The sequence below is a fragment of the Schistocerca americana genome, chromosome 4 (genome assembly GCF_021461395.2).
Source record: "Schistocerca americana isolate TAMUIC-IGC-003095 chromosome 4, iqSchAmer2.1, whole genome shotgun sequence".
Taxonomy (NCBI): Eukaryota; Metazoa; Arthropoda; class Insecta; order Orthoptera; family Acrididae; genus Schistocerca; species Schistocerca americana.
In genome coordinates, this window is record NC_060122.1 from 134,468,472 (window position 1) to 134,495,517 (window position 27,046).

Here is a 27,046-nt window from a genome sequence, read left to right on the forward strand (position 1 = left end):
AGCAGGCTGGGTGCAGCCAAGTAGCTTCTAGATGTAGTACGCCCCTCCCTACTGCATCCTTTATACCGCTCCACCCCTCCCCACCGATGCCCTCAGCTTGCTTGCTTGCTGCTAGCTGAACAGCTCCCGATGAGAGGGGCAGGGAGGCGTGAGGAATGGTTTGTTCTTACCTCAGACTATTCGCACAGGTTATCCATTGGACGGTTGATCACTATGGTCTCAGTTCAACAACATGGCTGTTGGTGATTCAAGACAGCGGCCATAAATACCTGGCCATGCAGGAGTGGATTTCCGCTATGGGCCAGAACCGTTGACCAGTTCTGTGGTATATCTGGTGGATCAGGCCTGCCAATCTGAGGCACATTGTCTGTCATCAATGTGCAGGCACCATGCATCAGAGCTAATCTCTCTGATCTGCCCACAGGCCAGGTTCATTCCTGTGTGGTGTAAGTCAGTGGATTTTTGTGATTTATCTGCAAACCCAGGAATGTGGTGCATTCTTGTCTGGTCAGAAGCCACAGGCGATGGATTTCAGGGATTGCAAATAAGGTTCACACACCACACAGAGGTATCTCCTGCACCCTCGTTGAGCAAAAAAAGGACCAGTTTTTTGAGCAGCATTACGCAATCAAGATCTTTATGAAACTGGGGAGAAACAGGACGGAGACCCTCGAAATGCTTCAACGCGCCTACGGTTACACGGCGACGAAATAAAGCCAAACTTTCATGTGGCTCAAGACCTTTCAGGAAGGTCAGGAGCGCGTCGACAACGACCGCTCCGGATGCCCATCAACGTCATAAATGGACAACTCGGTGCAAAAAGTGCACCAAGTTGTGGACAGGGATTGACGATCAAGTGTTTGGATGATTGCAGAGGAGTGTGGAATACCATGAACCATCATTCACTGCATTTTAACTGAGGATCTTCACATGAGGAAAGTCTCCACAACAATAGTGCCAAAAGTCCTGACAAGTGAGATAGAGCGTGGTGTTTGCTGAACTGCCACAAATTGCAAAAACAAAGTGTCAGAGCAGCGAGTGGCACACCGAGTCTCCTCACCTGAAAAGCAAGGATGAGCAAATCGTGAGTCAAGACAATGCTCATTGTGTTTTTTGACAGGAAAAGTGTGATTCACAGTGAATTTGTACTATAAGGAAAAACAGTCAACAAAGAGTTTTGCTGTGAAGAGTTACTGGCCAAAATGGGTATGGCTATGGTGTCCCAGCCACCGTACAACTCTGCCCAGGTGACACTGTACAACTCCGCCTAGGCGATCTTCTTTATTTCCCAAGGATCAAAAGAACCCTGATGCATGGAACACTGGAGGCGGTAAAAGCAACTTTGATGACCACACTGAAGGAGATGCCTGTTGATGACTTCCAGGATACCTTCAGCGATTGGGTGAAGTGTTGACAATGGTGCATCGAAGCAGGGAAGAATGCTTTGAAAAGCTATGAAAAGATTGTAAACTGTTATTAAATAAATGATTTTTTAAAAAATCATTCTGGGAACTTCTGGGACACACCCTGTATATTAGAGTGTGAGTATGGACAGTGCTAGGAAGTAAGCTTTGGCAGTCACTGGCATTTCGTGTGCTATGTACTTGTATATGAAGGGCTTATTTCAATAGTGGTACAAGTCCATTTTTGTTCATTCTGAGATACAGAGTCCTAAAGTTAAATGAGCACTGAAAAATCTGCAGTTAAGATACCAGAAATATTCAAGTATATGTACTTGGAATATTTCTGCTATCTCAACTGCAGATTTAACTTTAGGACTCTGTATCTCAGAATGAACAAAAATGGACTTCACTACTGAAATAAGTCCTTCATATATTTTTTGAAAGAAAAATCACACAATACGTGTAAAATAATGGACATAACATAATGTGTAATAGCCTAAATAATAAACATTATACAAGCAACATTTTATTGGCGTTCACTATAGTATTGGTTCATAGAAATTGTCCCCACCTTTCACACTTTGTTCAACAGGCATACATCTTTCTGAGCTTATTTCTGAAATTATTGATGGTATTCCAAATCTGCCTATGCAGCTACAAGAAATTATGTATTTTTATCACCAAATATTCTTCATTACATTGAAATTAAATAACAGTAGTGGTCTGTAATGAAAATGTGGTTTACTTTTTATGGCAAAAAACCGAGTGTTATCAAAGATGATGTTGACGCTTACAATAAGTAATGTCCGATTTTCCCTCACATCGGGGAACACCATGTGTTGGCATGGTTTTCCGGGTATTTCCGTGTTTTGCTCTGTTGTTTCTTGTACTGTGTTCCAAAAACAGTTTTAAAATACTACCAGTTATATAAAGCAGATTGACATTAACAAGAGAATGGTTCTGGACTATTGTAATGCTAGAGTTCAGTATGGTGAGGCTTTAAAGCAGAAACAGTGTGAAGATGAAGCAACCGAGAGAGTGTGGCCCGTCATTCAGCTGAAGGCCAAAAAGTTGTGGATACCGGCCAAGACAGCCACATAACTGAGTGGAATTGATGCAGAGATAGTGTCCCCATAAAGGAGTTTTCACTGGTTGTTTTTAACCGTTTGTCTGACTTTTTTTGTTTGGCAAAATGGTGAATATTAATGGGCAGAGTTGTTGTGTTGTTGTTGTGGTCTTCAGTCCTCAGACTGGTTTGATGCAGCTCTCCATGTTACCCTATCCTGTGCAAGTTTCATCATCTCCCAGTACCTACTGCAACCTACATCCTTCTGAATCTGCTTAGTGTATTCATCTCTTGGTCTCCCTCTATGATTTTTACCCTCCACGCTGCCCTCCAATGCTAAATTTGTGATCCCTTGATGCCTCAGAACATGTCCTATCAACCAGTCCCTCCTTCTAGTCAAGTTGTGCCACAAACTTCTCTTCTCCCCAATCCTATTCAATACCTCCTCATTAGTTACGTGATCTACCCACCTTATCTTCAGCAGTCTTCTGTAGCACCACATTTCGAAAGCTTCTATTCTCTTCCTGTCCAAACTGGTTATCGTACATGTTTCACTTCCATACATGGCTACACTCCATACAAATACTTTCAGAAGCGACTTCCTGACACTTAAATCTATACTCGATGTTAACAAATTTCTCTTCTTCAGAAACGATTTCCTTGTCATTGCCAGTCTACATTTTATATCTTCTCTACTTCGAGCATCATCAGTTATTTTGCTCCCCAAATAGCAAAACTCCTTTACTACTTTAAGTGTCTCATTTCCTAATCTAATTCCCTCAGCATCACCCAACTTAATTCGACTGCATTCCATTATCCTCATTTTGCTTTTGTTGATGTTCATCTTATATCCTCTTTTCAAGACACTGTCCATTCCGTTCAACTGCTCTTCCAAGTCCTTTGCTGTCTCTGACAGAATTACAATGTCATTGGCGAACCTCAAAGTTTTTATTTCTTCTCCATGGATTTTAATTTTTCTTTTGTTTCCTTTACTGCTTGCTCAATATAGAGATTGAATAACATTGGGGAGAGGCTACAACCCTGTCTCACTCCCTTCCCAACCATTGCTTCCCTTTCATGCCCCTCGACTCTTATAATTGCCATCTGGTTTCTGTACAAATTGTAAATACTCTTTCGATCCCTGTATTTTACCCCTGCCACCTTTAGAATTTGAAAGAGAGTATTCCAGTCAACATTGTCAAAAGCTTTCTCTAAGTCTACAAATGCTAGAAACATAGGTTTGCCTTTCCTTAATCTTTTTTCTAAGCTAAGTCATAAGGTCAGTATTGCCTCACGTGTTCAAATATTTCTACGGAATCCAAACTGATCTTCCCCGTGGTCGGCTTCTACTAGTTTTTCCGTTCGTCTGTAAATAATTCGTGTTAGTATTTTGCAGCTGTGACTTATTAAACTGATAGTTCGGTAATTTTCACATGTGTCAACACCTGCTTTCTTTGGGATTGGAATTATTATATTCTTCTTGAAGTCTGAGGGTATTTCGCCTGTCTCGTACGTCTTGCTCACCAGATGGTAGAGTTTTGTCAGGACTGGCTCTCCCAAGGCCATCAGTAGTTCTAATGGAATGTTGTCTACTCCCGGGGCCTTGTTTTGGCTCAGGTCTTTGAGTGCTCTGTCACTCTTCACTCAGTATCGTATCTCCCATTTCATCTTCATCTACATTCTCTTCCATTTCTATAATATTGTCCTCAAGTACATTATCCTCTATATACTCCTTCCACCTTTCTGCTTTCCCTTCTTTGGTTAGAACTGGGTTTCCATCTTAGTTCTTAATATTCATGCAAGTGGTTCTCTTATCTCCAAAGGTCTCTTTAATTTTCCTGTAGGCAGTATCTATCTTACCCCTAGTGAGATAAGCCTCTACATCCTTACATTTGTCCTCTATCCATCCCTGCTTAGCGATTTTCCACTTCCTGTCGATCTCATTTTTGAGAAGTTTGTATTCCTTTTTGCCTGCTTCATTTACTGCTTTTTTATATTTTCTCCTTTCATCAAATTCAATATTTCTTCTGTTACCCAAGGATTTCTGGTAGCCCTCGTCTTTTTACCTACTTGATCCTCTGCTGCCTTCGCTACTTCATCCCTCAGAGCTACCCATTCTTCTTCTACTGTACTTCTTTCCCCCACTGCTGTCAATTGTTCCCTTATGCTCTCCCTGAAACTCTGTACAATCTCTGGTTTAGTCAGTTTATCCAGGGCCCATCTCCTTAAATTCCCACCTTTTTGCAGTTTCTTCAATTTTAATCTGCAGTTCATAACCAATAGATTGTGGTCAGAGTCCACATCTGCTCCTGGAAATGTCTTACAATTTAAAACCTGGTTCCTAAATCTCTGTCTTACCATTATATAAATGTTTCCTTCTCTCCCTTTTCCTACACTCGAATTCCAGTCACCCATGACTATTAAATTTTCGTCTCCCTTCACTATCTGAATAATTTCTTTTATCTCGTCATACATTTCCTCAATTTCTTCATCATCTGCAGAGCTAGTTGGCATATAAACTTGTACTACTGTAGTAGGCGTGGGATTCGTGTCTATCTTGGCCACAATAATGCATTCACTATGCTGTTTGTAGTAGCTTACCTGCACGCCTATATTTTTATTCATTATTAAACCTACTCCTGCATTACCTCTATTTGATTTTGTATTTATAACCCTGTATTCACCTGACCAAAAGTCCTGTTCCTCCCACCACCGAACTTCGCTAATTCCCACTATATCTAACTTTAACCTATCCATTTCCCTTTTTAAATTTTCTAACCTACCAGCTCCGGGCGGGGACTACTCAAGAGGATGTCGTTATCAGGAGAAAGAAAACTGGCGTTCTACGGATCGGAGCGTGGAATGTCAGATCCCTTAATCGGGCAGGTAGGTTAGAAAATTTAAAAAGGGAAATGGATAGGTTGAAGTTAGATATAGTGGGAATTAGTGAAGTTCGGTGGCAGGAGGAACAAGACTTCTGGTCAGGTGACTACAGGGTTATAAACACAAAATCAAATAGGGGTAATGCAGGAGTAGGTTTAATAATGAATAGGAAAATAGGAATGCGGGTAAGGCAATACTGACCTTACGACTTATCTTAGAAGAAAGATTAAGGAAAGGCAAACCTACGTTTCTAGCATTTGTAGACTTAGAGAAAGCTTTTGACAATGTTGACTGGAATACTCTCTTTCAAATTCTAAAGGTGGCAGGGGTAAAATACAGGGAGCGAAAGACTATTTACAATTTGTACAGAAACCAGATGGCAGTTATAATAGTCGAGGGACATGAAAGGGAAGCAGTGGTTGGGAAGGGAGTAAGACAGGGTTGTAGCCTCTCCCCGATGTTGTTCAATCTGTATATTGAGCAAGCAGTAAAGGAAACAAAAGAAAAATTCGGAGTAGGTATTAAAATTCATGGAGAAGAAATAAAAACTTTGAGGTTCGCCGATGACATTGTAATTCTGTCAGAGACAGCAAAGGACTTGGAAGAGCAGTTGAATGGAATGGACAGTGTCTTGAAAGGAGGATATAAGATGAACATCAACAAAAGCAAAACAAGGATAATGGAATGTAGTCTAATTAAGTCGGGTGATGCTGAGGGAATTAGATTAGGAAATGAGGCACTTAAAGTAGTAAAGGAGTTTTGCTATTTGGGGAGCAAAATAACTGATAATGGTCGAAGTAGAGAGGATATAAAATGTAGGCTGGCAATGGCAAGGAAAGCGTTTCTGAAGAAGAGAAATTTGTTAACATCCAGTATAGATTTAAGTGTCAGGAAGTCATTTCTGAAAGTATTCGTATGGAGTGTAGCCATGTATGGAAGTGAAACATGGACGATAAATAGTTTGGACAAGAAGAGAATAGAAGCTTTCGAAATGTGGTGCTACAGAAGAATGCTGAAGATTAGATGGGTAGATCACGTAACTAATGGGGAAGTATTGAATAGGATTGGGGAGAAGAGAAGTTTGTGGCACAACTTGACCAGAAGAAGGGATCGGTTGGTAGGACATGTTCTGAGGCATCAAGGGATCACCAATTTAGTATTGGAGGGCAGCGTGGAGGGTAAAAATCGTAGAGGGAGACCAAGAGATGAATACACTAAGCAGATTCAGAGGGATGTAGGTTGCAGTAGGTACTGGGAGATGAAAAAGCTTGCACAGGATAGAGTAGCATGGAGAGCTGCATCAAACCAGTCTCAGGACTGAAGACCACAACAACAACAACAACAACCAGCTTGATTAAGTGATCTGACATTCCACGCTCCGATCCATAGAACGCCAGTTTTCTTTCTCCTGATTACAACGTCCTCTTGAGTAGTCCCCGCCGAGATCCGAATGGGGGACTATTTTACCTCTGGAATATTTTACCCAAGAGGATGCCATCATCATTTAACCATACAGTAAAGCTGCATGCCCTCGGGAAAAATTACGGCTGTAGTTTCCCCCCTTGCTTTCAGCCGTTCGCAGTACCAGCACAGCAAGGCTGTTTTGGTTAGTGTTACAAGGCCAGGTCAGTCAATCATTCAGACTGTTGCCTCTGCAACTACTGAAAAGGGTGCTGCCCCTCTTCAGGAACCACACGTTTGTCTGGCCTCTCAACAGATACCCTCCGTTGTGGTTGCACCTACGGTAGACTGATGACCATAGCTGTTAAGTCCCATAGTGCTCGGAACCATTTCGGAGCACCTACGGTACGGCCATCTGTATCGCTGAGGCACACAAGCCTCCCCACCAACGGCAAGGTCCGTGGTTCATGGGGGGGGGGGGGGGGGGGGGGGCAGAGAAATTGTCGATATATTTTACATGAGTTTTGTTGTTCTTATTTTCGAAACTTTACTGATTTGTTATGTGTTTCTTGCCCAGTCTGACAACTCGCTTAGAAACTTCATAAATCCTACATAGGAGAATGTGCGAAAACTTGCTGCTGTTAAATTGAAATTAGTTACATCGCTGATAACCCCAGAAATCCTTTAATTAAAAATGGGTTTACATGTTCCTTCAGATCATAAATCCTGTGCAGGAATCATTAACTTGCCGGTCAGTCAAAATTAGAGTTACAAACATGTTCAAAAATGCAGGAGTCCTTACATGTTTTTGTCAGCGTACCTGCTTACTTACCCTACAGATCTCAAAATTTCCACTGGTTACTTATTACTCAGCTTTTATACTCTACTCCTCATAGGTTGCAGAAGATCATTGAAGCAGAATACTAAGTAGTGAAGAAACAATATGTTGTACTCTTTTGAAGGCCAAAAAATGTATTAGTAAACAGTGCTCTGTTCATACTGTTAATTTCTTGTGTTCTATGGATTAAACAAAAAGTAATAGCAGCGGGATTTGATTAAACCCTACTTTCATGCAGTTGCTTAGCAATCTGTCAACTATGTCACTGAATTATGAATTCGCAAAGCTAAGTGCCACACTTTTCACGTGTTACTCTGCCCTTGAATCTGCCTGAAAACTGCAAATGTCTTTTCCATGACTGTAATGCTAGGAATGATACAGAGCAGATTTTATTTTGTGTGCGTAGAGTTGTCAGGCTTAACTCTCTCAATTGCACTCATAAGTGTCGTTCACTTTCATGAGAATTACCATACATTCCGTAATGTGACTGGTTATTGTATAATATGGTGTAAAATTTAAATTTCATCCACCACCGCTTTTTGTACTTTCGAGAATTCCTATCTTATTTTGAATTATTTGGCACATTATTTCCCACCTTCATTTGGTTTTATATTTAATCTTGCACCTCAGGGAAAGTAATCCTGTTTTCATATGTTTGGAACTCTGTGATTTGATGGTAAAGGACATAAGTTTCACAGCTTTCGATTGCAAAAAATAAAGCATCAAATTCCATGTTAAAAAAGGTTGCATATATTTTTGAATGTGCTCTGAAATCTCAAACCTAATGTGATCGCCAAGTGCTTGTTATGTTTTGGCAGAAGACTACATTTTGCTTCTTCTGGTAGTAAGCACATGAATAAGATAGCAGTTGCATACTCATTTCTGCCTGATTTTATTCAACTCACTCACCCATAGACTATATCCTTTGTGTGAATGATTTCTCTTACATATACTCAAAAGTTACTTAATGGAGGGTATAAATTTGTCATCTGCATATATGAAAGAAAACACACACACACACACACACACACACACACACACACACACACACATTATGACCATTGCCCACCACGAGAATGAATGGCACCTGCTGGCACAGCAAACATGGCATACTAAAGAAAGTGTATATAAGCAGATAAGGGATTAATGTGGAATCATTCTAACAATGATATTGACCATATAAGGGGGAAATCCACTAGCATATGCGACTTTGACAAAAGTGAGATTATTGTCAATCAGCTGTTTGCATGGTATTGTTGTGAGCATCTATGGAAAGTGGTGGAAGGTGGTAGGTGACGAGGGATTGGACATTCATGCCTCATCACTGAAGTTGCTGGTGGAAGACTTGACCACTCTGTAAAATGGGATAAACTGCAATCTGTTTCAGATCTGATGACAGTGCAGTGCTGGTCAGGCACACCACTGTTTTTTGGAACACACTGTTCAGTGCACATCTTTGAAGATGGGATTTGTAGCAGACAGCCCCTACATGTTCCCTTGTTGATCATACAATATCATTCAAGATTGCAGTGGGCATGAGGTCATAAGTATTGGAGTGTGGATCAATGGAAACGTATCTTCTGTTCAAATAAGTCACTTTCCAACACCAGGTCAACAGTCATGTGCAGATATGCCATCACCCAGACGAAACGGCTGTCAAAATATATACTGTCTAGACCAGTGGGGGCAGTTTAGCTTTCCATATATTGCCTTATGCTACATGAAGATAGCAAAATTGGGGAAAATCTTTTAGTCCTAAGCTGTATGTTTTCTTATGGTTGTATCTTCATGAAAAACCGAAGAAGAAATTATTAATAAACACAGTATACATGAAAAAATGAAAAAGCACTTGGCTGCTCACCATATAAGAACAATTAAACCTTTTAGTTGGTCAGATGTCATGTTGAAGTTTAAACATTAATATGCGTGAAGTACTATATACATGCTTAAGTATGCTCTCATGCCTTACTCTCTTTAGTTTCTAGTGTGACTAATCTTTTATTTTGTTTTCAGGCCCATTCATGGTTTAATCTTCTTGTTTAAATGGGTACAAGATGATGAGCCCTCAGGCTCTGTTGTGCAGGACAGTAGGCTGGATAAAATATTTTTTGCCCGTCAGGTTTGTTGAATTATAACATATCGAATTAAGACCATAAGCTAGAATATAACTTGGAAAGACAAGAACTTGTCATTGAAAAATTGTAACATTCTCAATCACCTCTCTCAAGAGACACCCCTTGTAATTACAGTCAGCACTGTTTTGTGATTTCAGGTTATCAACAATGCCTGTGCCACACAGGCAATCCTGAGTATTCTTTTCAACTGCGTACATGCTGATATTAGTTTAGGCAGTACTTTAACAGAATTCAGAGATTTCTGTCAGTCGTTTGATGCAAATATGAAAGGTTTAGCTTTAACGAATTCACAGACGATCCGAACAGTACACAACTCATTTGCACGGTAAGTATCATGCAACTGAATATTTATATTATTTGGAGACCTACTTTTATAATATTTGGAATAAAAAGCTGTGAGCAGTAAGGAGACAGAGGAAGGTAGCACTGATCTCAGTACCCCCAGTATAGTCTGGTGAAATTTAAGTGTTTTAAACATTTTTTTTTTTCTTTCATTGACAAATAATGAAGGAAAAATAATGTTCACTGTGTTAGTCATAAATCGTATTTCTGGTTCATTCCAGAGACACGGTATTGAAGGGTGTAATTTAGAAAATTATATATATATATATATAAATAATGGGTGAAAAATAAAGTAAAATCAGCATCAGTGTATAAAGTTGTGCCTCTGGCATTTTTTTTAAATGGATTTTAGCAATGCTGAAGGGGAGGACAGTGGAATTGCTATGGGTTCTTCACAGCCTAGTGCAGCTGTGAGCACTTGTTCACTACTACCTTATATATACTCCATACGTACGTTATTATGAGGAGGAAAGTTGCCACTCACCATGTAGCGGAGATGCTGAGTTGCGACTCAGCATCTCTGCTATATGGTGAGTAGCAACTTTCTTTCTCATAATACTGTTACACTCCATCCTGGATTTTCCATATCCACATTGTCAGATTATCTGTTTTGAGGTGAGAGTGCTATCCTGTCTCACATCAATGTGATCCATAGATAGGAAGGTAAGATACAGTGTGCGCAAAATGCCATGGTCACTAGATGTGCAGTCAGCTGGGAAAGTGCAGGGATCGCTGAGAGCGCTGTAGGGGAAATGGCAAGCACTAAACTGAAGTCTATGCTCAAATTTTTTGTAAATATTAAGTGGGCCCCCTCCATGCCCACACTTGCGTGGTGACCATTCAAAATGATCTACTGTCATCTCTGCTTTCATTATTATCTAAAAAGAATTCTGCCAAAAATGCAGTGATGTATTTTCACCTGACTTGTTAACCATTTGTAACTTTCAGAGAAGCGTCATAAATTGTGAATTTCGAGTAACACCTATACATTTCTCTGGTTGCCAAGTCAAAATTTGCTTCTTTTGCCAAAATGCAGAGGCATTTATACTGTCGCACCTCACTAACACATTGTGCAGATACAGTTGCGAGAAAATTGTGAAACAGTGGTGTATTAAGTTTAGTAAATTAAGTTACTGAGGAAAGGTAAAGTCTGTAGCTTATGAAAAAGCACATCCTCGGTACAGCACCTCACATATGTTGTTTCAAAACCCATTGCATCTTTCATTTCACTAGCTATTGATGGCTCTTAAAAATTACAGTCGGCCGGCCGGAGTGGCCGAGCGGTTCTAGGCGCTACAGTCTGGAACCGCGCGACCGCTACGGTCGCAGGTTCGAATCCTGCCTCGGGCATAGATGTGTGTGATGTCCTTAGGTTAGTTAGGTTTAAGTAGTTCTAAGTTCTAGGGGACTGATGACCACAGCAGTTAAGTCCCATAGTGCTCAGAGCCAATTACCCCCCCCTGCGGGTCCGGGGATTAGAATAGGCCCGCGGTATTCCTGCCTGTCGTAAGAGGCGACTAAAAGGAGTCCATCCCCCTCACGGGGGTAGTTAGCGCCTGCGTCCGGAGACGGACGGTTCCACGACCTATCATCGTGGTCTTTTTGGTTTTTCACTTCTTGTTTCTTCCTTCCTTTTGTTGGTTTCTTTCTTTGCTCTTCTCCACCTCACTGTCTTCCTTACTCTTTCCCTTGACTTCTCCTTGCCTTCTCATTGCCTTTTTCTCCTTGCCTTCTCATTGCCTTTTTCTCCTTGCCTTCTCATTGCCTTTTTCTCCTTGCCTTCTCATTGCCTTTTTCTCCTTGCCTTCTCATTGCCTTTTTCTCCTTGCCTTCTCATTGCCTTTTTCTCCTTGCCTTCTCATTGCCTTTTTCTCCTTGCCTTCTCATTGCCTTTTTCTCCTTGCCTTCTCATTGCCTTTTTCTCCTTGCCTTCTCATTGCCTTCTTCTCCTTGCCTTCTCTGGTCTCCGCCTCGGCGTTTGAGACAGTCTGTCCTCTTTCTCCCTCTCTCTCTTCTTTTTCCTCTTCTTCCTTCCTCCCTGTGCGTGCCTGAAGGCCGACCCACGCATTCGCACGCGTAGCCGGTGACGGGGTAACGCGTAAGTCCCCGCCCTGGGTAGACATGTAAGGCACGCGCGTACCCCCTGGTAAAGGCCAGGCCCGGGGAGGGGTGATTGCCTGAGCTGATACCTTCTGACCATGCCGATTGGTCCCTCCGTCTGTTTCTCGGGAGGTGTGACCTGAGGTGTAAACATTCACCTAAGGCGGGAGTGCCCTCTGAGAGGGTCCCCACAAGGAAGGAGCGCGCCATCGGAGACGCTGGCAATCATGGGGGATTCCTCCGCAATGGATTCTACTCCATCTCTTTCGACTTCGACCCAAATACGGAAACGTGACCAGCCAACAGTGACAAAAGTACTACCACCTGCCCCACAGTTCCTCGTAGTTTCTCGATCTGAGGACGGAAAGGATTTTTCCTCTGTCAACCCTTTCGTTATTCAGAAGGGCGTAGATGCCATAGCCGGATCTGTCAAATCTTGTACCAGGTTGCGTAACGGCACCTTATTACTAGAAACTGAGAGTGCCTTTCAGGCACAAAAACTGCTTCGGGCCACCCTCCTGTACACGTTCCCTGTCCGGGTGGAGGCCCACCGAACTTTGAATTCGTCTCGTGGTGTAGTCTATACTAGCTCCCTCGACGGATTGACTGACGAGGAGCTTCAATCATTCCTCGCTGAGCAGGGCGTGACGGCTGTCCATAGGGTCATGAAAAAGGTCAACAATGACCTTGTACCGACCCGGACAATTTTCTTGACCTTCGATAGTGTTAAGCTGCCATCGCGCATCAAGGCGGGCTACGAGGTTATTTCTGTTCGCCCCTATGTCCCGACACCTACGCGCTGCTACCAGTGTCAGCGTTTCAATCACACTCGACAGTCTTGTTCCAATGCGGCTAAATGTGTCACTTGTGGCAGGGATGCCCATGAGGGTGACTGTCCACCTCCGTCTCCTCGTTGTGTGAACTGTCAGGGTGACCATGCTGCATCCTCCCGCGACTGTCCTGTCTATAAGGAAGAACGCTGTATCCAAGAAATTCGGGTCAAAGAGAAAGTGTCCACCTCGGCTGCTCGCAAGCTATTGGCTAGTAGGAAGCCCACGCTGCTCCCAGCGGGGAAATACAGTACTGTCCTCGCCTCTCCTCGGACTACCCGGGAGGTAGCAACCCAGACATGCGATCTGACCTTCAGCACCACGGTCGTCCGTTCGGCCAGTGCTAAGATCGCGTGGTCGACGTCTCCTCTTCCTCCCATCACCCCACAGACACGAGCACCTTCCTCAGCTTCTGCTAAGACGAAGACATCGAAGTCAGATGCACGGGCCTTCAAGAAGGAACCATCCCGTGCAGACTTCCTCCGTACCTCGACCTCCCAGCCTTCGACCGGTACTTCCACTACACGTCCTTCCAAAAAGGCGCATAGGAAGCACAGTTCTCCTTCTCCGCCACGGCGCATTTCTTCTCCTGCGCCACCCAGCGGTTGCCGCCCCAGGCCGTCATCCGTTTCGCCTGGCCGCACCACTGGTAGCCGTACATCTGGCCGTTCACTGGCGGAGGAAGCTCCCCCTCCCGGCCATCCTCCCGAGATGGCCGATGACCCTATAGACCCAATGGACGATGACTGTCCGCCTACTGATAGCGGCGGCAGTGCTCGCTCGAAGCCAGGCCCTAAGCGGCCTTCGAGGTGACCACTTCTCTCATCTTCCTTTTCTTACGATGGCACTTATTCACTGGAATATTCGCAGCATTCGCTCCAACCGAGAGGACTTGAAGTTGCTGCTCCGCTTGCACCGTCCGCTCGTCGTAGCCCTCCAGGAAACGAAGCTACGCCCATGCGATCAAATTGCCTTGGCACACTACACCTCTGTGCATTTTGACCTACCCCCTGTGGTAGGTATCCCAGCTCATGGAGGGGTTATGTTGCTGGTCCGGGATGATATTTACTACGATCCCATCACGTTGCACACCGGCCTGCAGGCAGTTGCCATCCGCATTACTCTCCCCACTTTTACGTTTTCCTTTTGTACCGTTTACACTCCATCGTCATCTGCCGTTACCAGGGCAGACGTGATGCAACTTATTGCTCAGCTACCTGCACCATTTTTGTTAACTGGAGACTTCAATGCCCACCATCCCCTTTGGGACTCTCCAGCATCCTGCCCGAGGGGCTCCTTGTTAGCAGACCTTTTCAACCAGCTCGATCTTGTCTGCCTCAATACTGGCGCCCCTACTTTTCTTTCGGACACATCTCACACCTATTCCCATTTAGACCTCTCTATATGTACTCCCCAACTTGCACGCCGGTTTGAGTGGTATGCACTTTCTGATACATATTCGAGCGACCACTTCCCGTGTGTTATCCATCTCCTGCAGCATACCCCCTCTCCGTGCTTCTCTAATTGGACCATCTCCAAGGCAGACTGGGGGCTCTTCTCTTCCAGGGCGACCTTTCAGGATCAAATCTTTACAAGCTGCGATCGTCAGGTCGCACACCTCACGGAAGTCATTCTCGCTGCTGCTGAATATTCCATCCCTCACCCTCCTTCTTCTCCACGTCGCGTACCGGTCCCCTGGTGGACCGCAGCATGTAGAGACGCTTTACATGCTCGTTGACGTGCTTTATGCACATTTAAACGCCACCCTACAGTGGCGAATTGTATCAATTATAAGCGATTACGTGCTCAGTGTCGTCGTATTATCAAAGAAAGCAAGAAAGCCAGCTGGGCTGCTTTCACAAGCACCTTCAACAGTTTTACTCCTTCTTCTGTTGTCTGGGGTAGCCTGCGCCGGCTATCTGGCACTAAGGTCCACTCACCAGTTTCTGGCTTGAAGGTCGCGAATGACGTCCTTGTGGCCCCTGAGGCTGTCTCCAATGCCTTCGGCCGCTTTTTCGCAGAGGTTTCGAGCTCCGCTCATTACCACCCTGCCTTCCTCCCCCACAAACAGGCAGAGGAGGCTAGGCCACCTAACTTCCGCTCCTCGAATTGTGAAAGTTATAATGCCCCATTCACCATGCGGGAACTCGAAAACGCACTTGGCTGATCACGGTCCTCTGCTCCAGGGCCAGATTCTATTCATATTCAGATGCTGAAGAACCTTTCTCCTGCGGGTAAAGGTTTTCTTCTTCGTACATACAATCGCATCTGGATTGAGGGACATGTTCCCGCATGCTGGCGCGAGTCTATTGTTGTCCCGATTCCTAAGCCGGGGAAGGACAAGCACTTGCCTTCCAGTTATCGACCTATCTCGCTTACCAGCTGTGTCTGTAAAGTGATGGAGCGAATGGTTAACTCTCGATTGGTTTGGCTGCTCGAGTCTCGACGCCTACTTACCAATGTACAATGTGGATTTCGTAGGCGCCGCTCTGCTGTTGACCATCTGGTTACCTTGTCGACCTTCATTATGAATAACTTCTTGCGGAAGCGCCCGACCGCGGCTGTGTTCTTTGACTTGGAGAAGGCTTACGACACCAGTTGGAAGGCGGGCATTCTCCGCACCATGCATACATGGGGCCTTCGCGGTCGCCTCCCTCTTTTTATTCGTTCCTTTTTAATGGATCGACAGTTCAGGGTACGTGTGGGTTCTGTCCTGTCCGACACCTTTCGCCAGGAGAATGGGGTGCCACAGGGCTCAGTTTTGAGCGTCGCTCTCTTCGCCATCGCGATCAATCCAATAATGGATTGCCTCCCAGCTGATGTATCAGGCTCCCTTTTCGTGGACGATTTTACCATCTATTGCAGCGCGCAGTGTACACGTGTCCTGGAGCGCTGTCTTCAGCGTTCTCTTGACCGTCTTTACTCCTGGAGTGTCGCCAATGGCTTCCGTTTTTCTGCCGAGAAGACGGTCTGTATTAACTTCTGGCGCTACAAAGAGTTTCTCCCACCGTCCTTACGACTCGGTCCCGTTGCTCTCCCAATCGTGGAGACGACCAAATTTTTAGGCCTTACATTTGACAGGAAACTTAGCTGGTCTCCACATGTGTCATATTTGGCCGCCCGTTGTACCCGTTCTTTAAATGTCCTCCGTGTTCTCAGTGGTCTGTCGTGGGGAGCGGATCGAACCGTCCTACTTCGTCTATATCGGTCGATCGTCCGCTCCAAGCTGGATTATGGGAGCTTCGTATACTCCTCTGCACGGCCATCCATCTTACGCCGCCTCAACTCCATACAACATCGGGGTTTACGACTTGCGATCGGAGCATTTTATACCAGTCCCGTAGAGAGTCTTCATGCTGACGCTGGCGAATTGCCACTCACCTACCGGCGCGATATACTGCTTTGTCGGTATGCCTGTCGGCTACTGTCAATGCCCGACCATCCGTCTTATCGTTCCTTTTTTGACGACTCTCTTGACCGTCAATACGGGTTGTATGTCTCTGCCCTGCTACCCCCTGGAGTTCGCTTTCGTCGCCTCCTTCAACACCTTAATTTTTCACTCCCTGCAACCTTTCGAGTGGGCGAGAGCCGCACGCCACCTTGGCTCCAGGCTCAGGTCCGCGTTCACCTTGACCTCAGCTCGCTCCCAAAAGAGGTCACCCCCGGTTCGGTCTACCACTCCCGTTTTTTGGAACTTCGTTCGAAGTTCATCGACATGACTTTCATTTATACAGATGGCTCTAAGACCAATGACGGGGTCGGGTGTTCCTTTATTGTCGAGGCACAAAGTTTCAAATACCGGCTCCATGGCCATTGTTCGGTCTTCACAGCTGAGCTCTTTGCCCTCTACCAGGCTGTTCTTTACATCTGCCGCCACCGACATTCTGCTTATGTCATCTGCTCAGATTCCCTGAGCGCCATCCAGAGCCTCAGTGATCCGTACCCGGTTCACCCTTTCGTACACCGGATCCAACGCTCTCTTCAGCAGCTGGTGGACGTCGGTTCTCCAGTTAGCTTTATGTGGGTTCCTGGCCATGTCGGTATCCCTGGGAACGAAGCTGCAGATGCCGCGGCCAAGGCTGCGGTCCTCCAGCCTCGGACAGCTTCTTGTTGCGTCCCTTCGTCCGATTTTAGCAGAGTGATTTGTCGGCGCATCTTATCTCTGTGGCATGCCGATTGGGCTGCACTTACCGACAACAAGCTTCGGGCCTTAAAACCTCTTCCCGTGGCTTGGACGTCCTCCTCACGCCCTTCTCGGCGGGAGGAGGTCGATTTAGCCCGGTTAAGAATTGGACACTGCCGGTTCAGCCATCGCCATCTGCTGACGGCTGCGCCGGCGCCGTTCTGCCCATGTGGGCACTTGCTGACGGTTAGACACATTTTAATGTCCTGTCCAGATCTTAACACACTGCGCCTCGATCTTAACCTGCCAAATACTTTCGATGCCATTTTAGCGGATGACCCACGAGCAGCTGCTCGTGTTCTTCGTTTTATCAATTTGACAAACCTCGCTAAGGACATTTGATGATGCTGTTTTTTAATCCTATGCCTGTCAGTCTGTCTTTTATCGTGTTTTCCCTTTTAGTTGTTGTGGTCAACTTGTGCCTCGCGGTGCATTCTTAGAGTAGTCAGGGCGCTAATGACCATTGAAGTTGTGCGCCCTAAAACCACAAAAAAAAAAAAAAAAAAAAAAAAAAAAAAGGAGCCAATTACAGTTTTTCACCAAAAAAGTCTGTAGTTATTGGAATAACACAGTATATGATGAAGTTTTACACAATAACTGTATGGTAAAATACTCACCTTTGTGTGCTATCGTATGCCAAAACCTCATTTCGATACCTCGAAACTGTTTATGAAATAGATGAGGAATGTTGTGGACATTTCACTCTGGCTTATCGCTGGTGCGACACAATCGCAAATGAGTGTGCTACATCAGATCAGTTTTCTCTAGATTGGTGCCAGGTAGAAAAATTCAATATGTTAGGTAAATTTTGTATGCAATAACATGTTATGTTATATGCACCAAACACAAAATCATAGTGACCTCTATTTTTCATTGCGCACTTTTCCAAATTATGCACAGTGTCTTACTTTCAAGTAAATATCACAACTACTATGTCCGTTAATGAAATGATGGACACATCATCATGAATCTGACATATGAAGCTATAAGTAAAGCAAAAATGAATTTTTTTAAACAAATTTGTTCTATAAAATCGTTAGAGAAAGATCGCAGTGTGTGCACCTCCATCCTGTCTTCGCTGACCAACCAACACTTATCAGCCTCCCCTTCCGAACAAGTGAATGAATTCGTCCAGCACTTTGGATGGAAACTGGTCACTGCGCTTTGGCCACTGTATCCTGTGCGAGTTATAAAAAATAATTTTACATTTACAGCAACAACAAATGTGAAATAAATTTTTTGTAGACAGTGCTCTTGCTATATAAACTTTAGAGGGTTTTTCTCTATGGTTTTGTTGTTTAATTTAGTAGAGACTATTATTTATTACTACACTTGAGTTCTTTGAGAGTTGTCAATTTTTGTAAATTGATGTTCAGTATCAGTGCTATCTTAAAATATTTCATTAAAGTAAGTAAAAATGCTTTTATTCCTCTTGTTATGTATAATTCTTTTTGGCTAAAGTATTCATCACTTAGCATGAACTGATGCAAAGGTTACAGTAGATGAAGTGTAATCAGGATATAAATAATGTCAAGCCAGTTGCTTCAGTGCTACTTACTTTGTTCCATATATGTGCCACATAAAGAAAATTGTAGAGACTGTGTGGGAAACTTCTTTAAAGGTAAGAGAAGAACGTTTTATCCAACATAGGTCTGTAGTAGATAGTGTTGCACACAAATAATGGTCAGAGGAACTAAGAAAACTTTTTGAGGTAACATTGTGACCAATATGTTTCATTTTAGGAAGCTACTAGTCACTTGGCCATGGTGCTTGTTGACTTGGAAACAAATAACAGTAAACCGCAGTTAGCAAAATTATCTATGCATATATGAAAACTACCGTTGTTACTTCATGTTCCGCACTTGCATTTGCTGCATGGTTTCTCTGTTTTTAAAGGGCTCACCAATTTCACCACCTTTCCAGTCTACAACTTTTAGTCATTCACTTTTGTTGTGAATTTCCTTGTTCAATGAATGAGGACCAGTACTGGCCACCCCATCTTTGTGCCAATTCCTCTTGCGAAGCATTGTTTTAATTTTTTGAATTATTATAAACAACTTTATGGGGAGAGCAACCACCTCTCAGGGCCCTTACAAATAACACAACCACTATCCAAATCATCATAAACTATACCAATTAAAAAGTCAGGAATGATGAGATGTTCTCAAAACCCCCAAAAGCTGTATGAAGGTGCTTAATTTGCAAGTACGAGTCCCATGTCAGTACAGATGTATCTTCAGGTTTATAATGATTATATTCCCATAATATAGATGGACGGTTATGGAGTCCCAGCTTTCAGGAAGTTATCCACATTAAAGAGTCAAACCACTATGAGGGTCATCATAATAAAATTGAGTACACCCAGAGATGCTTGTCTACATGTACAGATCATAACCGCTGAATGCGCCAGGCTAGATATCACCCCATATGCTATATTATAAGATGTAGTAGACACCAGCTGTATAAAAACCAATGAAGTGAAACTTACAATCCTGTGTGTAATGTGCGTACTTCTGCTGTATTGCTAACAGGCTGATGGGGTGTATGCAGACTGTGGAAGCCAGCAATACACTGGAAGGAAGAAGGCCATGGTGCCTGAGAGAAAAACAAATTAACACTCTTAAGCTCCAAACCCGTAAAATTTACGGGCCTAGTATCGCGCGAGAATCGCCAGACCCGTAAAATTTACAGGCCACTACATTTAATTTAATGCAAAAACACTGCAACATTATTTCTATGGGTTTGGCCAACGTTATACGCTTTACAGATGTTTAGTAATAAAATGCGTCCATAGAAATAAACCTCATAAGTATGAACTGAAGGTTTGTGCTGTTGCTGAAGCCAGCAGTGGCTATGTTGTAAACTTCAAAGTTTATGCTGGTAGGCATATTGTTGACAATTCTTCGTCCGCTGTTGTATTGTGATTGTTGTATGGTGACAGCTTGCTGAATAAAGGTCATACTGTGTATTTAGACCGATATTATTCCAGTCCAGAGCTTTTTCAATGACTGGCTGACAAACGTACTGAAGCTGTTGGTACTGTGAACAAATGTAGGAAAGGATTACCTAAAGATTTAGTGTCTAATATGCTGAGAAAGGGCAAAATGTCTTTTTGGCATAAAGGTAATGTATTAGCAATGAAGTGGAAGGATAAGAGGGACGTGTATACATTGTCTACAAGGCATCAGGCCACATTTGGTACGCATACTAAGAAAAATGGGTCTGTAGTAATGAAACCACTTCAGGTACTGGATTACAATCTGAATAAAATTGGAGTGGATATCGGAGACCAGCGCCTGCAGTAAAATCCATTCCAGCACAGAGCAGTGAAATGGTGGCGAAAATTATATTTCCATCTGCTGCTGATGGGAGTATCAAATGCTTATTGGCTATACAATGCAGTGCACGACAAGAAACTAACAGTAACAGACTTCATAACAGTGCTTGCAGCTCAGCTTGTTGAAGATGATACACTTGAAGTCATACAAAGGAATGAAGGAACTGTAGGTCAGCTAACAAAGAGAAATTTTTTGCAGCACATACCTCCGACTACAAAGAAATATGCTGCTCGTGTGTGTCACGTGTGCAGTGACAGCATTAAGAAAGAGAATGGCAAAGCTTCTCGCAAAGAGACACGGTACGAATGTGAACAGTGTGGTGCTTCACTCTGCGTAGAACTTTGCTTCAGAATTTTCCACACTAAAAAACAATATGATTCTGTGTGAAATTCGTATGCAATTATTGTAGACTGACAGAAAAATGTTATGTAGTGCCATAATATTAGGTAAAAATTAATAACAATTGCATTCTCTTATCCGCATGACTTTTCTAAATTCTTAAAAACACCTATGTGATTTCTATAACTGTACCTTACAGCTGAGCATTCCAAAGTAGTTTCTTTTGCACAGAATTAAAGATGAAAAGTACAGCTTCAAAATGGTACCAAATTTGTCACAATCCAAAAAGTAGATTTGATGCAGTGATTTTCTAAATACTGACAAAATTGCCTGGTTACTAGGGATTGGTACATAAAATAGGCCTGGTACAGAGGGTGTTAAACACATGAGCACCTGCAAGGAGGCTGCTTACACTACATCAGCCTGTTAGCAATACTGCAGAAGTGTGCACATTACACTGGACTACAAGTTTTATTTCGGTGGTTTTTAAACGGTGTCTACCAGATATTATTATATAGCCTATGGGGTGCTATCTAGCCTGGCTCATTCAGCAGTTATAATATACTGCTCAACAAAAGTTTGAAATAGCATTGGAAAATGGAGTATATGATACTTTAGGTCTTATGGACCTTGCCACTGCAAGCGTTATCCATTTAGGGCTCATATACTGGATGGTGTTTACTTCGTGGCCGTTTCCCAGTCATGTAGACATACTGCAGCACACTGTGAACAGTCCAGTATCAACACCAGCTTCATCTAGTTTGTGTTCAGCCCTGCAGTAACGTGCCACGTGAGCCATACATCACTTTGATAAAATCTGAATAGTTGCTTACTTTCAGCAGTGCATACACAGCAAGATGTTGTCGATTGGTTACATGTTGCTCAAAGTGGTGTGTCTAAGATGTGGAGGAAGTACAGAGACATGGGAAATGTGAACGATAGATCTCGCAATGCTCATCCTCATATGACAACACCAATGCATGATCATTGCCTCAAACTGTTGGCTTGCAGGCACCTACCACAACCGACAGAAATAATGTCATGTAGAAGTAGCTGGAGCTTTGAATTTACCCTGGGTTGGAGGATTCTTGTAGGGCTTCATTCGAAAGATGTGGACCATATCTCTGAACTTTTGTCGTCTTGTGTCGGAGTTGGAATCTTCAACTTCATAAGTAACATCAGACAAGTGTCTTACAACCTTATGAGGTCCAAAGTAGTGCCTGAGGAGCTTCTCATAGAGACCAAACTTCTGAACAGGAGTGAAGATCCAGACAAGGTCACCAGACTGGTAGACAACAGGGCGGTGACTCACGTCATACCTTTGGCGATCGTTTTCTTGAGCCTGTAGCATGCAGAGTCGAGCTAACTGCCGAGCTTCCTCAGCTCTGATTAACACCTGACTGATGTAGTTGTCATCCATGTCATCAGCATGTAACAGAAACACACTGTCCATCGTCATAGTCGCCTCACGCCCATGCACCAGAAAAAATGGCGTAAATCCTGTGGTGTCTTGTTTGGCGGTGATCTAGGCAAACATCACAATAGGTAGCACCTCATCCCAGTTGCTCTGCTCAACTTTGAGAAACATTGATAGCATGTCGGCCATGGTCTTATTAATGCGTTCCGTAAGCCCACTAGTTTGCGGATGGTAGGGAGTTGTCATGTGATGAGTAATGTTGCACCAACGGTTTCTCTGTCACAAGATTTGATTGAAAGACTTTCCCTCAATCCGTAATTAACGACCTTGGGGCACCATGTTTTAATACAATGTCTTCCATGATGAATTTGACTACCTCAGATGCTTCGGCTGTTTTTACGGCTTTTGTAATGGCATAGCGTGTCAGATAATCAGAGCAAACAATAAACCATCTATTGCCACTAGCAGACGTTGGAAATCATCAGAGGTGGTCAATCTCAACAAGCTGGAAAGGCATTTCGGCTGGTGGAATTGGTATGAGTCGGCCAGGTGGTTTCTGAGGAACTGCCTTTCTCCTCTGGCACTCTAGACAGTGCAACACATAGTGATGGACATTCCTAAATAAACCTGGCCAGAAAAATCTCTTGCGGATCCCATCGTTTTTCTTAATAAATCCTAAATGTCTGGGCTCAGGTGTGTCATGGAATTTCTGTAGAGCATCTAAGCACATGTGTTTAGGAATCACTGGTAGCCACATCTTTCCAAACGGATGAAAGTTTTTCTTGCAAAGCAATCCATTAACTACCGTAAATTGTCCTTTCACATCCTCTGACCGATTTAAGGCAAGCATAATTTGAGATAAACTTGGCGTCCTCCTCCTGCTCAGCAGAGAGATCCTGGAGTGCAGCGAGACAGTCACTGTCTTCATCAAAGTCTTGATGGTCTTGCACAGGGTTTCTTGAGACACAGTCGGCATTTTGGTGTTTTTTTCCACTTTTGTACACTATGGCAATGTCATGCTCTTGAAGACGTAGTGCCCACCTGGCTAGTCGTCCTGTTGGATCTTTAAGACCTGTCAACCAACAAAGTGAATTATGGTCTGTAACAACTGTGACTGGCCTTCCATAGAGATAATGTCGAAATTTGCACATGGCCCACATCACAGCAAGACATTCACTTTCTGTAGTTGAGTAATTTATCTCGGCTTTTGTAAGGTCCTAGAAACATAGGCTATAACCTTCTCTTTTCCAGTTGAAATTTGCACCAGAACAGTACCGACCCCGTAACCACTGGCATCTATGTGTAGTTCTGTAGGTGCTCTCTCATCATACAGACCAAGTACAGGGTCAGTCCTCAGAACTTTTCACAGCACATCGAAATAATCTTGTTGAGCACCACCCCATTTTGCATTGACTTTTAGCAACTCTTGGAGTGACCTGGTTTTCATACAAAAGCCTGATAAAACGACGGTAATAAGAACGTAATCCGAGGAAGCTTCTCACATCTCCAATACTTTTAGGAATAGGAAATTCCATTATAGATTTCACCTTTTCTGGGTCTGGCCCCACACCTTCGTTTGACACAAGGTGTCCAAGTATTTTGATTTCTTTTGCTCCAAAGAGACACTTTCTTGAATTAAGTTTCAGTCCGCCTTGCTGGATATGCTTAAGAATGACCCTCAGTCTATTTGTATGTTCATCAAATGTCTCTGAGAACACTGTAATGTCATCTAAATAACTAAATAACAAAGACACGTCATCCACTTCAGGTGATGTAGAAGATTATCCATGATCCGTTCAAAAGTTGCTGGTGCATTACACGAACCAAACGGCATTACCTCAAACTCATACAGGCCCCCAGGGGTATTGCCTGCAGTTTTCTCACAATCAGCCTCATCTACTTCAGTTTGCCAGTATCCCAAGTCATGTCCATGGTTGAGAAAAACTTGGCCCCCTTCATACTATCTAGTGTATCGTCAATTCATGAAAGAGGGTAAACTTCCTTTTTGGTTATCTTATTAAGCTTCCTGTAATCAACACAAAAGTGCTAACTGCCATCCTTCTTCCTGATGAGGACCACTGCTGATGACCATAGGCTCTGCAAAGACTGAATGATGTCATTCTTCATCATTTTCTCTACCTTGTTGCGAATTATTTGACGTTCCATTGCTGACACACGGTATGCTCTCTGGCTTATTGGTTGATGGTCTCCAGTGCTAATCTGGTGCATCGCCATCGATTAGTCTAATTTGCTCTTCACCTGTGGATTGAAGTGTTCAGAGAACTCTTGAAGAATGGCAAGTAGCTTCTTCTGTTGTTCCTTAATGAGATTTGGTGTTAGTTGAGCTAGAAGATCTTTTCTCATAGTGGTAGCACTAATTTCGCTCACAGACTCAGCATGGGAGGTTTCTTTGGCGCTCAGCTGTTCTGCAATTAACAGCTCAGCGTTTGCTATGCACACACGTCTTGGAAGGATCTGCGGTTCTCAGCGACAGTTAACTATCCACAATTCACCGAATCCATTCTTTAAATGAGACTTCAGAGGCTGGGATGGCCAAGTTATTCTCCAGAGGTATACTTCTCTTACATTCCACTAAAAGATCCATGGGTTGATGCATGGCATGCCACATGACAGTTACCTTTCTACCGCTGACTGCAGGACTGATCACTTCATCCAGCACACAGTCTCCACATACTCAGATGCGCATCTTCCTGTCCACAGTATCTCATCTAGTCTAGCATAATCTTCGAGCGACCACGATCTGTAATTACCTGAGAAGCTTTCAAAAAGTCCCATCCTCGAATGTCGTCATGACTACACTCTTGTAAGACGATGAATTCTAAGGGTTGTGTATGGCCATTTATACCCACACAAATGGTACATATTCCTGTAAGTTTTACATATTTCCCATTAGCCACCTTCAGCAGAGATGTTTTGTTGTCGACAAATATGGTTTTCTGCAACTGGTGACAGTACTTCTCCGAAATGACTGAATATGAAGCTCCATAGTCCACAAAAGCTTGGGCTGGTCTGCCATCCATGAGGATATCGACATAGTTTCCTATCATTTTTGTAGTGATCGACAGCGGAGGATTTTTCTCTTTGGCAGTCTCACCTCCAAGGAAAGCCGCACCCTTTAGTTTTCCATGTTGCGGTGGCTAGGTGATCGGCAGGAGCTTCTACATGGCGATGGAGACCTTGATTGGAGTGTTGGGGAGCGCCCTCTCCAGCAGCTAGCTTGCTGCGATGGTGACCCACGTCGTCCTGCACCCATATCTTCTTGTTCATCTTCGTCGTCCCGGAGTTGGCGTCGACTAAGATCGGTCTGCTGTCTTCTGGTGCAGACATCATCAAATATCTGCCGCCTTTCTCAACAGTAGCACATCACATGTCCAGGTCGTCTGCAGTGGAAACATACTGTTGGTTATCCTGGGTCCTCCAGATGTCAGTCTTCCTTGGTGCCCAAAAAGGTGTTCTTCATGCGGCATTGTAGGAACGTAACTCCGCCTTGGTCTCGACTTTTTTGCCATTTTAAAGGGAAATGAAGGACGAGAGATTGGTTTCAGTGTCTGTTCCACTTCCTCCCTTATGGTCTCTTGAATTGTCTCAGTTTTTTGTTCACCGTGCAATCGGAGTGCCTTCTGAACTTCCTCTCTCACTATCTGCTGAACGCTTGTGAAATTAGTTGCTTCTTCCATCACAGACATTGATACAACGTTTGGAAGCCGTTCAAACTTCTTGGGTGTAATTCTTTTTTGATGCATTGTCTCTATATACTGGCACCATTTTATGAAGTCGTCTGCTGGTGAAACCTTCAGGAATAGGCCTTGATACAGGTCCTCAGCAACACCCTTCATGAGATGTGCAACCTTATCTTCCTCCTTCATTGTAGGAGACACTATTTTACACAACTCCAAGACGTCTTGAATGTAGGATGCTGTAGTTTCTCCTGGACACTGTGTCCTGCACTTTAATTTATCTTCAGCCTTGAATGTCTGTCATCGTGTATCGCCGAAATACTTGTGCAGTTCTGCCTGGAATACTTCCCAGGTTGTGAACTTCTCCTTGTTCTCATACCATTGCTTTGCTTGGCAGTGCCCTCCATGTAGAAAAATACGTTAGCCAAACACATCCCATATGTTAAATTTTGGCTGTACGCTCATATACCTTCAGCCACTTGTTTGGATCTTAACCGTAATCACCAGAGAACCCGGAAAGATATCTCATGTGGTGACACACTGTGCTGTCATCGTAATGTCCTCTTCTTCTTCTGTCTCTGGTAGATTGCAATCTATTGAATATGGCTCGAACTCGGGTTTCTCACCACATAAACGGCGACTCTGTCATGGTCTGACTGGAGCCACTGTGTCGTCAGAAATGTGCGCTATCACAAGTTCCAGTACCCAGCACCTCCACCAGAAAAATATCACGTAGAAGAAGGTGTAATTAGCTGAATGACGACCACTAACTTCACTTTACGAAGGTTTATTTACCACTTGCACGTACAAGAACATGGAGTGAACTGCCTCCGCCCAGAATACATACAGGATATATACAGCTACAGAAAATTCCAGTACAATGATTCTTGGCATTTATGGATACTTCTAGAATGTACTTGAACTGAATATAGAAATTAAAATTGTACAGTCCAGGTGAGTTTTGAACTCACGACCCTCCATGCAACAGTTTAGTATCATAACCACTACACCACAGTGCTATTCAGTTTCTTCTGCCGGGCGACAAGTATTTGTATCTCTGTCAAACAGTACGC

At 43.6% G+C, this 27,046-nt stretch overlaps 1 protein-coding gene across 2 annotated transcripts in view; it reads left to right on the forward strand.

The window, feature by feature from the left end:
- Window positions 1-27,046, forward strand: part of LOC124613878 (ubiquitin carboxyl-terminal hydrolase isozyme L5) — an 86,207-nt gene that overhangs the window by 41,250 nt on the left and 17,911 nt on the right. For both annotated transcript variants that reach the window (XM_047142611.1, XM_047142610.1), the window contains 2 exons: window positions 9,605-9,710; window positions 9,864-10,051. In XM_047142611.1, the coding sequence (XP_046998567.1) occupies window positions 9,605-9,710; window positions 9,864-10,051 (294 nt within the window). The remainder of the gene's footprint in view (window positions 1-9,604; window positions 9,711-9,863; window positions 10,052-27,046) is intronic.